General features: G+C 33.0%; 3 protein-coding genes across 3 annotated transcripts in view; all 3 read right to left on the bottom strand.

Annotated features, from left to right (window-relative positions):
• Nucleotides 1-2,152: 2,152 nt before the first annotated feature.
• Nucleotides 2,153-3,067, bottom strand: LOC107437382 (uncharacterized). The gene has a single exon (XM_016049369.3). The coding sequence runs from the start codon at nucleotides 3,065-3,067 to the stop codon at nucleotides 2,153-2,155; it is 915 nt and encodes a 304-aa protein (XP_015904855.3).
• Nucleotides 3,068-3,837: 770 nt separating this feature from the next.
• LOC107437383 (uncharacterized) lies at nucleotides 3,838-4,929 on the bottom strand. Its single transcript, XM_016049370.3, has one exon. It carries the CDS (start codon nucleotides 4,927-4,929, stop codon nucleotides 3,838-3,840), a length of 1,092 nt encoding a protein of 363 aa, XP_015904856.3.
• Nucleotides 4,930-8,451: 3,522 nt separating this feature from the next.
• Nucleotides 8,452-14,920, bottom strand: part of LOC107437388 (trifunctional enzyme subunit alpha, mitochondrial) — a 39,103-nt gene continuing 32,634 nt past the window's right edge. The window contains exons 13-17 of the mRNA XM_016049374.5: nucleotides 13,947-14,156; nucleotides 13,090-13,288; nucleotides 12,159-12,270; nucleotides 9,757-9,847; nucleotides 8,452-9,123 (exon numbers count right to left, since the gene is read on the bottom strand). Coding sequence (XP_015904860.1) covers nucleotides 8,899-9,123; nucleotides 9,757-9,847; nucleotides 12,159-12,270; nucleotides 13,090-13,288; nucleotides 13,947-14,156 — 837 coding nt within the window. The 3' untranslated portion in view covers nucleotides 8,452-8,898. The remainder of the gene's footprint in view (nucleotides 9,124-9,756; nucleotides 9,848-12,158; nucleotides 12,271-13,089; nucleotides 13,289-13,946; nucleotides 14,157-14,920) is intronic.

Below are 14,920 nucleotides of genomic sequence, written 5' to 3' on the forward strand. Positions count from 1 at the left end.
GAGCTGCATAAGTCAAAACAAAACGCTTTATATGAGAAAAATATATTGAATAACAATAACGAGGAATAATGTTAACGTTACAGTGTCTGAATGGAGTCGGAATAATAACGTTACTGCGCTAAGCGCCATCTGTGAGAATGTGAAATAAATGTTCTTAACATATTGTAAATATTTACATATTATGTTTATAAAACGAATAAGAAGTTGAACTTTTATATACTTCAAATATGACTGAGGGGAAATACTATGACGATTTAATTAGAAATTTATATTGAAAATAAAGGGTTTTTTCTGTTTGCTGTAACTTGTTTGTTTGATTTGTTTGTTCAACTTGTTTGTTTAATTTGTTTACTTAATTTACGTAATGCTTATATGTATGTAATAAGTAATATATAAAACGCCAAGACATTATTAAAAATAAAAAATAATTTATTCGTTGATTTTAGATGAACTGTTTATCTTTGTATTTATTAACTTCAAAAAGTTATTGCATACAAAAGTAAAATATAGCGTTTTGTCGCTTATAAGCACAGTGAAACAACAATATACATAAAGGTTAAAAATGGTGGCCAATTTATGATAAAGTAAAGAGTTAAAACATTCACCACGGATCTCTAAATATTTTTGAAATATTTATATGCCCTGAAGTAAAAAATCTGTTTAAAATCTTATTTATTTAATTGAAAAATAAAAACATGCCTTAGTTAGATTTTATTTGAATGATATCAAAACGATATGTAGAAAAAGAATAATTTGTGCAAATTTTATTGTGATACGGGTTAACATAGTCCAAGGTCCTCGAAAGATAATGCAGCATCCATCACTTATTCAAATATTTATATCGCGCGATATTTTGATGCAAATTAAAGAGGTGAGTTTTATTTTAAAATATTTTTGAAATCTTCATATTTTTATTTCATAGGGAATGGGATAGTATTATAATTTGAAATGTTCTTTTTCAACTAGATTGGTACTTTGGTTTGGATCTTTCTTTTAGTATCAATAAATAAATGCTTTATGATTTAAAACTTACACATTGACGGCTATGCTGTTGTAAGTTCTGCTAAAATTAAACAATGATATTTGTTAATTCTCGTAAACGTAATTAAAACACAACTTTCCAAACTATTATTTAGAAAAGAACACCATCTACCTTTATTTACAAACGACTTCTACAAAGGTGTTGCCATGCAGAGACTACTAAGTTCTTTTATTTAATCTCGTTACTAAGTTAATTACAGGCTTGCAACATCCTCCCCGCCCTGGTCGACCTCCAGGGGGATGACCAGCTGCACGGGACGGGAAATTGTCCCTCCATTTACACGCAGTATGCACGTACGGGCTTTGTTGTCACGGCCTAAGATCACTGACTCGACGCTTGCTTTTCTCCAAGTGTGTCGAGGTCTGACGTCCTCCTGCAACAAGACCTCATCTCCGACCCGGATTACAGTTCCTTTAGATGGGTTCTTCACATGGTGAAACGTTCTCAAGTCCATCAAATACTCCCTCTGTCATCTTTTCCAAAGGGAGTCCATTAATTGTTGACGACTTCTCTATATGCGTGTTAAATCAGAGTCTGAACTCGATGGGCCAGAAGAGATAGTTGTGAGTCGTTTTCCTATCAGAAAGTGAGAGGGTGTCAGTGCTTCGTCCGGATCGTCTGTAATACCATATTCATGGACAATTGGTCTGCTGTTCACGGCGGCTTCGATATCGCATATAACCGTGACCTGACCGGTAGTGTCTAACCTAGCTTTACCAAGGGTCTTCCGCAGACACTGTTTGATAGTACCAATCATTCTCTCCCAAAACCCTCCCCACCAAGCCGCTCGTGAGGCGATGAATTTCCATGTCATGCTGTGATGAGCATAAAACTGGTGCACCTTGGAAGAGAATATGATGTCCCACAAGGACTCAACTCCTTGTCTGCAGCGCCGAATGTTGTGGCGTTATCTGTGTACACAGTATGAGGAAGGGAACGTCTAGATATGAACCGTTGTAGTGCAAGTAAGAAAATATCGGTGCCCAAATTAGACACTACTTCCAAGTGGATGGCTCGAGTTACAGCACACGTAAATATGACTATGTAGGCCTTTGTAACCAATTTTTCGTTTTTGACATAGAGGGCTCCGGCAAAGTCAATTCCAGTTGTTTAAAATGGGGTCGACTTTTGAATTCTTTCAGCGGGTAACGGAGCTTCTATTTGTTCACCACGCTTTTGCTTCAGTATCTTGCAAGGAAGGCAAGTGTGTATGATCTTTTTAATGGCTTGTCTTGCTCTTAATATCCACAATTTAGAACGAAGCTGAGAAAGCACAATCCTAACTCCTAGATGGTGCATTTTTAAGTGTGTGCGGCGTATGAGCAGGCTTGTAAAAGGGTGAGAACCTTCCAATAAGATGGGATGTTTTTCCGATTCTGATAAGTCAGAAAATTGTAGTTGGCCTCCAAGACGTATTAAGTTGTTGTCAAAAAGTGGGTTGAATTTTTCTATTTTTGAGTTCTTGGGAAGTGAATTTGATTTCGACAAGGCTTCGTGTTCTAAAGGAAAAGATTCCTTCTGAACGATTTGTATCCAATAGTTGCAAGCTTGATCCAGTTCCGTGGCATTCAATTCACCAACCATCTTTTCTTGTGTATTGCAGTTGTAAATAAAGCGAAAAATCCAAGATGTCACGCGTAACAATTTAAAGTAAGAGCTGTAGTTTCCAGCATTGATAATTGGCAGAGAAATGACAGTGTGAAGAGTCTGCACTTTCTTCTTTAATTCTAAGTTGTGAGTGTAATCTTCATAAGTGTTTTTAGAATCAGGCCAGTTTTCAGGTTTGATTAACCACTTAGGACCATGCCACCAGATTTCTAGATGTCTTAGTGTTGATGGTGAAGTACCTCTTGATAATATATCACCAGGATTGTCCTTTCCAGGGCAATGTCTCCATTGGGAAGGATTAGTATGAGAAACAATTTCTGTAACTCGATTGGAAACAAATGTCATCCATTTATTTGGGTCACTGCAAATCCAACCCAAAACTACTTGAGAATAACTCCGCAATGTTGCATTGGACATAGGAATATTAGTCTCAGCACAGAAGTATCGCAGCAATCAAGCTCCCATCAGAGCCGCTAGCAGTTCCAAGCGGAGCAAAGTGACTTTCTTGATAGGTGCAAGTCTGTTGCGACTGCACACTAGATGCACGTTTGCTTGATCACCTTGAGAACTAACTATGTATAGAACTGCTCCATAGGCTCGTTTAGATGCGTGACAAAACACATGAATAGTAAAGGGAACGTGTGATGAAACGCCTATAAATCGAGGAATTTGAAAGGAGCTAACGTCATCAAGTTCTCCAACAGCAGCATTCCATGAAGTTGCCAAATTAGAGGGCAGTATTTCGTCCCATTTGATTCCTAGAATCCATATATCTTGAAACAGAATTTTTCCAAAGATTACAAAAGGAGAAAACAGTCCTAAAGGATCGTAGAAGCTAGCAATACAGTGGAGTAGCCATCTCTTTGTAAGTGGTTTGTCTTGAACAGCGCAGAGAGAGGTTTTGAAAGTATTTCCGAGGGTGTCATTTTCTGTATTCCACTCTATGCCTAAAACTTTAACAGTTGTTTTGAATCCTTCATCTTGATCTCGTAATTGGCTCTGAAGCATTGGGGAGTTCGTAGCCCATTTCTCCATTGGAATTTCAATCAATTGCATCAATTCTTTGACTTCTTTATGCAGTGTGGCGATTTCAGATTCTGTTTCAGCACTAGCAACAAAATCGTCCATGTAAAGATGTTTATCGATCATGGGAGCAGCAATTGGGAATTCATGTACGTGCTTTGAAGCTACTTCGCGTGTTGCAGCACCAAAAATGGGCTGCATGCTAGTCCGAAAGGTAGACGAGTAAATCTATAAGTAATTATTTCGTCCGTGAAAGATGGGTTAGCTTTGTCCTGTGATAGTCTGTACCAGAAAAATCTTGTGGAATCTCTATTTCTTTCGTGAAGGCTTAGTTGTAGAAAGGATTTTTTTCCGTCACCTGTGACTACAAATTTGTGCATTCGCAGTCTGAGTAGGCAACCAATCGTCTCAGGTAAAAGATTTGGACCGATTTCTAAAGTATCATTCAGTGAAGGCATTCCTGGATCATGTAATAAGGCATCGAACACAATCCTCCATTTGGTCTCGTTAAGTTTCACTTTTTTGACAGCATGATGGGGTGGGTAAAATACAGTGTTTAAATTTGAAGGTTCTAGCTCATAAACTTCAACGTGTCCTTCTTCAATGTAGTTTAGCATACAACTATCGTATTCTTTCTTCACAGCATCATTAGATGCAAGTCGCTTCTGGAAAGATTTCAAACGTTTTTCGGTAGTAGCTATGTTAGTAGACAAAATTGATTTTGTACTCTTCCTAGGCAGAGACACAACTCTACGATTTCCCTCAGTTTGGTAGGTTTCGTGAAATTCTCTCATAATATCATTCTCTCGAACAGTTTTGTTCCTGATTTGAGTGTCTTTGATACCGATACAATCCAACTCCCACAAGCAACGCACTTCGTCGTGCAAACAATCACCAGAAATTTGAACAGAAACATGGCGAACTGATGAATCATGTTTGATGGTGGTGTGTGTTCGTGACCTATTAAGGATCCATCCAAAAATAGAGGGTACTATGCCAACAGATTCTGTTACTTTAATCGGGGGTTCCGTAGTGACCATATGCCAATAATAGTCGCCACCAATCAGCAATTCGATGGGTAAGTTGTCGTCTCCTGGAGGGTCTGCAAGTGTTAGTTTTCGGCTTCGAGCAAATCGAAGAACGTCTGCAGGGGCAACAGGGTGTGAGGTATATCTGTTGGAGCTTTCGAAAGCTGTTATAGAAACAGAGTTTTTGTTCCACAAACTTGAAAGTGAGAGTTGCACACATCGTCGCATGTTTCGTGAAGTACTGGGAGATTCAAAAACATGTACGTTTAGTTGCCCTGTGCTTACAATTGGGAGTTTCAGTTTGTCAATGAGGCTTGCATGGACAAAACTTGCTTGGCTACCTCCATCTAAAATGCATCGGGTTAACTTCGTAAGACCTGTGGGGCCAGTAACATACACGCGTGCAGTTTGTAAATGGGTAAAGCTAGTTTTATGTATGTTAATGTGATGAACCTCACTATTTCGGAATGCAGTGTTTTGTGCAGATGAACAAATGGATACGTGGTGTTTCTTCTTGCATTTTGTTCAGCGAGCAGTATCTTTACGAGGGTAATTTGTCATTCTGTGTCCTCTATTAGTACATAAGAAACAACGGTTAGAGCCTTTTAACTTTGCTATGAGAGTATCATAGCCAGTTTCGGTTTCGCATTTCTGAGCCCAATGACCAGAAGATTCACAAAAGGGGCAAAAAGGGGTATAATTCTTTTTCTTGTGTACAGAAGTGGACTTAGTATTTACGTTAAAGGCAGTAGTTGGAGTAAATGGTTCAATAAAATCACCTTTTATTTTTGACGTAGTAATGCTTCTTGCACTTCTTGTGATAAGAACTCCATCATTTTCGTAATGTTTCCTTCAGCCAATTTTTCTCTTTGGGCATGAATGATCCACTGTATACAAATGTCATCTGGAAACGCTCGTAGTAATTTTGGAGCTAGTACACGACCGTAACTGTCAATGTCTTCACCAAGTGCGCGTAAGGCCTGCAATCTTCTATTACATTCAATGTAGGTTTCATTTAGGGCTGTTGCCGATGAGTTGCGTACTGGTGTTAGATTTTCCAGAAAGTCCAAATGTGCTTGGATAATTCTATTTTTGTTCCCATATCTATCCATTAGAAGCTTTTTAGTGGTTGCATATGTGGCAGCAACAATATTGATACCATCAACTAAACGTCTTGGTTCGTCTTGCAAATGACCTCTTAAGAACGCATGTTTGTCAATAGTTGAAAGGCTTGGATTGGAGTCTACAGAAGATTGGAATTGTTCCCAAAAACTTTGCTAATTTTCAATTTCTTCGCCAAATGGTTCTGATTTAATCGTCGGTAGTTTCACTGTGTACGTTGGGCTAACAGGTGTTATCTGACCAGCAAGTGATGGATTAGTAGCAGAATTAGTCGCCAAATCGACATTTTCAGTGCCCAAATTAAGATTAAAGCTAGCGTTAATAGTTGGCGATAATTTATTTTGGATGTTTTTTCGGGGTTTAAAAATTACGCGCTCAGCATTTTCTGTATAAGTTTCACATTGGGTAATGTCATTTTCGTATTCGTCATCCGTAAAAAGAACATGGATTTCATTATCAATCGTTTTCATTTCATACCGCATATTCCACATCGTCATTCGAAGTATCGTTTGTCATGTTGTAATCTCAGTTGAGAAACGAGTTATGTTTCCTCGAATAGTTTTTCATTTCCGCTTCAATTGCGACACTTGTTCTTCTTTCGTCGCCATTTTTCTTTCGTGGAGATCAAAGTTCGCAATAGTAAAAGTTCGCAATGGTAATAGTTTCGTAAAAAACTTTTGGCGTAATTCGTAATAATTTTTGGCGTAGTTCCAAGTCGCTGATTCGTATGAGTATTTCGGCACCAGATGTTAATTCACGTAAACGTAATTAAAACACAACTTCAGTATATTTCGAAAAGAACACCATCTACCTTTATTTACAAACGACTACTACAAAGGTGTTACCATGCAGAGACATCTAAGTTCTTTTATTTAATCTCGTTACTAAGTTAATTACAGGCGTGCAACAATATTGATTGATAAAAATATATATGTATCTCTCATTATAAAGACAAACGTCCAAATTTTAATAATAATAATAATAAACACGAAATATGATCCAAATACATAGTACACTTGTTGCAAGTATGAGCAAAAATAATTAATTACTAAAAAAACCCACCTAAAAACAACTAAAAAACCACCTAAAATATATTTGAAAGTCCACTTTGTTACAAGTGAAAAAGAAGGGTTTTTAAATTTTGCAAATTAGTTCATATAAACTTAAATCAATTAATGTACACAATGAATACAAAGATCTGAAGCTCTATAATGAGCAATAACTAGTTTAATTTAATTGAAAAATTCCAACTGCAAACGTATGAAAAGGAAACTCAACAATTATTTGATACTACAAACGTTTTGCGCAATTTTATTCACATTTCAGAATGTTTTCCGTGTGATTTTATTTTTGAAGTGTGTACTACTGAAAATATTAAAACTGCGAGTAGTTCCGAAAAGATTTTTGATTATTTAAAATATTTCACATTCAACGAGCTGAAAGAAAAAAATGTACAATTCAATTACAATTCCTAATATTTAAAATTTTTCTACACTTTTAGACGATTTTCGAACAAAAATCAATAAATGATCGGAAAAAAACATCCTTCATCTGTAGAAAAATTGAAACTATAAACTGCAAATTGAATCTATAACTTCGAATTGAATCTGCTCATAATGTAAAATATTTTATATTAAAATTACTAGAAAACTAAAATTAACATAAATATAATTATGGACAAGTAGTATGTGAAGTATTTGTGTCATGTCAAAGATGCTTTTTTTTTATATTTTTGAGAATTTTCTCAAGTTAAAAATTATATGAGTAAGGTTTGTAATTATATAAAAAGGCAGCAACTGGGGTGGGGGGTTCGAGTAATTTATGAATTTGTTACCACTTTATTCCTTATTTCTACATTAGTAAATCTTTTAACGAAACTCTATATTTTGAACTTCTTTTGGGAAAAATGATTCCCAAGACATTTTGAAAGAAACTGTTACTAACCGGTTTAACGGTCACGTGACATTTCTTTATAGATGATATTCAAAACCTGGTGTCATGGTGTAGCAATGTTAATGGTGACTATGTTGAAAAAAGAATAAATGTTCATATTTTTGTTAGTTATACAATTTATGTTCAGATACAAAGTTTCTCTCACTCCAATATAAAAAAGTTCTTACTAAAAAAGTGATCTTTGTTTTAAGAAAAAACTTGGAACAAGAAATTATTAAATAAAGTATGGAAATTGTGACTAGAAATAATTATTAATCATATTTTAATTTATTTTGAGCCACCTGCGCTACTTGTTCTTAACCTGAATTATAATACAAGTTTTTGTCAAGCTTGTCGCAAGGATTTTCCAGGTTTTGATTATACAAAATGCATTACTTGGACTTTGTCTGGTCAGAAATCAAGTTTCCTAACCTAGTGAAAACGTTAAAATAAGCTCAGAAGTTAGGATTTTTTTAACGCTTAGTAGAAAAAAACTACAATGTTCAACGTTATTTATTTTGTTTAAAATATCAAATTTATACTTTCCTAAAAATTGTAAGTTTCTTCTGACTTCTGGGGAAATGCTATTATTTTAATAAATTCATAAGAGAAAATAATATTTAAAGTGCTTCAAGACAATAAAAAACTGAACATTCCATTTTAAAACAAAACACAACAATGTGATAAAAAAAAAACTCTTCATTTCAGATATTTATTATTATAAAAATAAAAATATCTAATTTACATCTATAAAAATATTATGAGAGGCTATGTACATGTCAAAATATAATCTATTTCGTGTTTGTATAAATATCTGATGCATGTAATCTTAAAACATTTTATATATTAACAATCATTTTAGCAACACCTTTAAAACATTATTATTTGAATGAAGGCAGAATCAACAATTATTTTTTACAGTTAACATGAATGAATAACTTGTGTAAAAAAACTCTACGTAAAATCAGAAAGTTGTTTTTTTTCTTCTCTTTTTTGCAGTAATATTTAAAAATTATACTAACTTCATTTAAGACACATTTATTTTATAGAAAAACAAAAAAATTTCCGGTTTAGAAAAGGAAAAAAAAATACGTATGTGAAATTTAAGAATGAAACTAAATTCATTTAAAACACATTTAAATTTTATAAGAAAAAAGAAATTTTTCCAGGTGGATGAAATTTCTTGCTGGGATCTTTGGCGTGATCTAAGAGCAATTGGCAGGGGGTGAATTGTGGACCATAAATTGCACTAAATTGTTCCATCCATTTCACTAACTTATCAGCCCCGTAGGTGTCTGTGTAGCGGAAGGGTCCTCCAAGGAAAGGTGGGAAACCAAGACCAAATACTGCACCAATATCGCCTTCCAACTGTGTAAAAAAAAGATTAATTTATTAATAGAAAATTCTTTGCTCGTTAAATATCCCTTGCATTAATTTTTATTTAATTATGATCAAATAATAATCAAAGTTTAAAAACTCAGATACAGCAAAGGAAAGTTAAAGCAATAAAAGACAGATTGAAGCAAGTATAAATAAATAATTTATATACCGATACTGTGAAACTTTTATAAACTTAATGCCTTCAACTGTCCAGCTATTTGAACACATTTATACAAAACATTTCTTGTCGAACAATGTATATCGATTGAAAAATAACATTCTCTCATTTAATGTCAAATTTAAGCTCCTAATTCACGGCTGTAAAGCTGAAACTTTGTTGAATTTTTTTTCCATGCATATTCTTCATACATAAACAATGCATACTTATTTACACAGAATAAGATGGAAGAAATTGAACTAGTTTTTATCTCCATTGTATACTTAATTATGATGGGCTTATATTTATTGGAAAAGTTCAGTCGAAGAACATGTTGACACTTTAATAAAATTAGTTAGTCATGCTATTCCTGCGCTTTATTGGCAATAAACTCAATTTAGACTGTATAGAGATTATAACAATCTAAATGTTAAGGATTGTTAGTATAAAGGATAAGTACTTACAGGATTGGCAAGGATACCTTCTTCCAAGCAGAGAATAGCTTCATTTATGCATCTTGTAATTATTCTCATCTGAAGCTCTTCAGTAGTGCACCTTTTAATAAAATAAATAGGCGGAATCATGTATATATATATAAATAAAATAAAGTATTTCCGCAACAGAGCTTTGTGGGCCATGCCAATGCCTCCACACAGTTTTTTGTAGGTAGTCCGATCACACTGCTATAAAGGCAAACTGGTTTATGAAAGAGCCATCTAATACATAATCTAGTAAAAATAAAAAAGTGGTAGCAAATATATGCCCAAAAAGTTGCTTAATTTATGAATATTATTGATTTGTGTTATTTACCTGTCAACCACTACAGATTCAATTCTCAAATATATATCAAAAATATCTCTCAGTCAACTTTAAAATAGAATATGGTTTCATGCACACAACTGGTTCACTTTTTAAATAGTCTACGCAGACTACTTATAAAATACCATGTGGAGGCCTTCTGATGTAGGAGGTGAGGACCATGCTGTCATGGAGGTCCACAATCTCGTGACCAACTGCACGATTGTGGTTGTATGTTCAGCATTGCATATAGTCACATTTGCTTTCAGTCACATTTGATTTCTTTTTTCGTATTTTTTATATAACAATCAATCTCAAACGTCAAATAGTAATTTACAAAATTTTCTACAAATTAATTCTCGAAATAAAACCTTCAATATTCGCAAAATCTGACACTATAATCACATCCTTAAAAATATTAATAAATTATATTAAATATTCCACTAAAATTAAAGACATAAAAAAATTATTTAATAGTAGAGGATTTAAATCAGTGGTTTTTTAAAGAAAAAAATATTTAGTGATTTTGCAAGATATTCTTTATGTGTCTTTGCATTTACTTATCAGATAAATATTTGTATAAGCGTATCCTGAACATAGCATATTATATGCACATTATGGCTTTTAAAAAAAATAAGCTTCTGTAGGAAGTGCAACCATTTCTAGAAGAGAGCCATAACAAATTTCCTTTTTATAACAATTAATAATAAGTTAATTATTCCTTTGAGCAATTAAAACAACATTAAATCCGTTTTCAAAAAATAAAAGTTCAACGAAAAAAAATAGTTTAAATTTTAACATACACTGTATTATAATATAATTTTTTAGCACACACTGCATTATAATATAATATAATTTTTTATCAGGTTTTAACTTTTCATAAGGAAAAATTAATTTTAATATTTTATTATTTAGTAAAACTTACTTAGATCTTTGATTCTGAAACAAATTTTTAAACTTGGTTTGTTTCGAACATGTTGTGAATAAATAAAGTTTTCTTTACGAAAAATGTCGAAATATATTAATTTTTTTATATTTAGAATTAGCACCCCTGCATTTTGAAATTTAAACACTATAAAATTCGGGTTGAAGAATATTTTAATTTAAAAAAAACAGTTATAAAATATCTCATACAAGCAAGGAAGTTTATTCTTTAAGTTAAATTTTAATTAGAAAACAGACTGTCACAGTTGTACATTTTTAGGCTATTTTGTGTCGAATGTATTGTGTCTAATGTTAGGACATTTTGTGTCCAATGTCAGGCCATTTCGTATCTAATGTGAATGACGTTAAGAACTGAAACGATTACTGGTGTTGCAAACTAAGTCTAATCAGAAAAAATCTGTTTACTAAAGAAAGTGAAATCAATGAGGGATCGCATCCAATAACAGGAAGCGCAACCAAATCTTTCAAAATCAAAAAAAAGCCCTTTTAAGTACTTTTTAAGCACTCAAAAAATATTTTTAAGTACTATACTCAGAATGCAAAATGATTGCCAAGACTTTTACATGATCATGATACAACTGCAACTAATTTCAGACCAAGAACTCATCTTTTGATTATATTAGCCAACACGAAAAGATCAAATAAATTTTTTATGCAATTTCAGAACGTAGAACATGAAACCTGAAATTGAGAACATCTTGCAAAATGCAGCAGAGTTGCACATAAGAGTGCAAAAATCTCATCGAACCCAGCTTAGTCGACGCAAATACCGACTCGCAAATATTTCATCAAACATGTAAAATGGTTGGCGCGATCATACGTTACAGACCGATGTTGTGCTGAAATGGATTGTGCTTGAATAAATTGTAAAAATGTTCTATAGAACAATGTGAAAAACACACTTTTGCATAACACGCAGCGAAAATAGACATGGTAAAGAAAAAAATATATAATTTTCATGAAGGTAAAATTAATCACTTTTAAAAAACACTCCGTGAAAAAAAGTACCTTAAAGGGCTTTTAAAACACGGAAATAAGCACCTTTAAGCACTTTTTAGAAACGATATGAACCATGAATAAGTAAGAATAAAATTTGTAAGTTACATAAATTGAGATCACTTACTCTTTCAAAGAATCTACTTTGTGCTTCTTGAAAATATCTCCAGCACCAGGATTCACATCTCTATCCTTAACACCAGGAGTGTACAGGAACAATCCCTTTCCAGACTTGCGTCCTGCGCATAATCAATAATTTTAATTAGTTTCCATAATATTGAAAGCTTCAAATATGAAATTCAGTTGAACCCTGTTTCAATTGATTCATGCATATTTCGTTTCTGCGAATTATCTTCTTTAAACAGTCTAGTCACAAATGCTATTCTCATATTGTTAATAAAACTCTTTTAGATAGTTTTAAAACTAGCATCGATCTTCCTGTATCTATTGTTCAGAAATTTTATCCATATTATAACTATCTATTTTATTACAATTTGAGAAGAAAAACAATAACCCTGATGCTAGTAGTAAAGATAGCAGAGATTTGTTGCAGTGCGTGGAAACTCTTTATTATAATTCAGTAAGCAAAAATGTTGAATTGTGTGGTCTTGTCAGTTAAAGAAATGGTTGCAGAAGATGAAGAGCAAAGTGATATTAAAGAAGACGGTGAATCAGAATTACAACCACTGACAAAATTTGCAGAAGGCCGTCATTCTTTTTTAAACTATGCGGAGCATTCGGCATTCACATGAACTTACTGAAAATGAATAGCAATCCGTTATAAATGTCGAAAAAATTTACTGTACTGAGAGCTAACGAGTGCGCTCAAACCATAATTTTCAAATAAATAAACAGTCTTTATTCGAATTTTTTTGCATCAAATATTTTTGCATGAAGTATAAAAAATTTTCAATTATCATATTTTAAACTTGTTGGCTTTCCAGCCATTATTTAATATTTTATATGTCATTTTCTGGAATCTATTGCTTTCAATGAATGATTTTATAAGAAATGATCGACCCATGCTTTACTAAACTCTATCTATGAAGAAAAATTACCTAGAAATCCAGCAGCCACCATGCTCTTCATGACATTGAGATCTGATTTGCCATAAAATCTCTCACCAAATATGCCACCCAAATGCTCTCCACTATGAGTAGCAACATCAATGCCCACTTCATCAATTAAAGTTGCACCACCGACTGCAAAACCGAAAGCTTTAGTGAATTTGTCGAGCTCTTTAGGACTAATCCCCTCCTAGATAATAAAAAGAACAGAACATTAATTCCTAAGAAACACAAGACTGTAAAAACGGAGAAAATCTTAGGAATTGAAAAATGAAATATAAAAATATTTAAACATTAAATTCAAATTTTTTGGAAGCTCTAACTGTAACATTGTTCTAACCTAACTTGGCGGCACTGCTAATTGCACACAGATCTAATCACAGCTGTTGTCATAGAAACTGTCACGTTGAGGCATACTTATTTAACAGAGCTAAACTAAAAATAGTCAATGATGTTTTATCTTTACAGGATTTATTTTGAAAATATTTATAAATTAAATATATTCAAATAATTTAATGCAGAAAAATTTCTAATATCTATTTCGTAAACAAAATTTCAGTATTTTATGACATCTATTTATGCTGCTATGTGCATCTAGCGTTTTTAAATTCCGAAATATTATATCCTGGTATTATAGGCATTTAACTGTTTTAAAATCCTATACATCATATTCCCAAAATATCTTATTTTTCATGTGCCCTATTGCACTTCCTGCCTTTCCCAATGCTGCCAAGTTGAAGTTGAATGAAAAATATGCAAATTTCCCATCTGCTTAGACTATATGGTACTCAGACATAACCTATACTACTAATTAAAAGAATAAAATGAAAGAATGAGGACAACCATACTTGGAGCATGTAGATAGATTCAAAAATTATTGGATTTAGAATTCTTGTAGTGTAAAATCCAGGTCGATCCTTGACAACAATCACCAATTTACCCTGCTCTAAACCAACTTGAACAGCTGCTGCAGCAGTATCCTTTGAAGTTTTATCGGTTGTTATAATTTCTAGCAACTGCATTTCGTCTACTGGGGAAAAGTAATGCATTCCAACAACCTACAGAAAGTAAATAAACAATAATTATAATTAAAAATTCATGTTGATGTTAAATTTTTAATTTTTCACAAAGTAACTCCTAACTGGCAATGCTTCAAAAAAAAAGAATTAACTAAATTTTTATTTTACTATGTTATGAGAAGAAAATCTAGGTAAACAGAGAAATTTCTCAAATTAAATACTGATTTTTAATATTTAACACCAACGACATCTGATGAAGTTGTTTAATTTAACATGAAAACTTTTTCTGAATATTATTTTATTATCCAATGCAAAATTTTCGTTTTTTAGAGAATCTCAAAAATTTTATTAAACGATTGTAAATATACGGAATTTTGTCAAAGCATCATTAATTAATGATAAAATAAACCAAATTCAAATTTTTGATAAAAAAAATATGGAGATAAGCACACTTTATACTATTTGCTATGTATACATATAGAAGCCATGAAATATACAGAACTAAAAAAAAAGATTTTATTTAGATGATCTCAATGTCAGACAATTTCTGAAGATCAAACCAGATAAATAATAAATAAGGGGGAGAACAAAACATTAAAAAATCAAAAGATAAGATCCCTGGGCGGAGCTTGTAACCCCTAGAGGGAGCGTCCCCGGGTGGCGGATCGGGGAATGCCTCCTTTGGTTTCCTTTGGGTGGTAGATCTTCTGCCTGGTGGTTGGACATTCTGCTACCTTTCAAAAGCACTCCATCCCTGCCCTAAACTGTGATCGAACCATTTCCACAACCATAGCTAGATTGAG

Source organism: Parasteatoda tepidariorum, chromosome 5 (assembly GCF_982258835.1).
Source record: "Parasteatoda tepidariorum strain Cologne lab strain chromosome 5, Ptep-v5.0, whole genome shotgun sequence".
Lineage (NCBI taxonomy): Eukaryota > Metazoa > Arthropoda > Arachnida > Araneae > Theridiidae > Parasteatoda > Parasteatoda tepidariorum.

Coding starts and splice junctions, on each gene's coding strand:
- LOC107437383 (XM_016049370.3), bottom strand. CDS start 4,929: ATGCGACGATGTGTGCAACTCTCACTTTCAAGTTTGTGGAACAAAAAC.
- LOC107437382 (XM_016049369.3), bottom strand. CDS start 3,067: ATGTCCAATGCAACATTGCGGAGTTATTCTCAAGTAGTTTTGGGTTGG.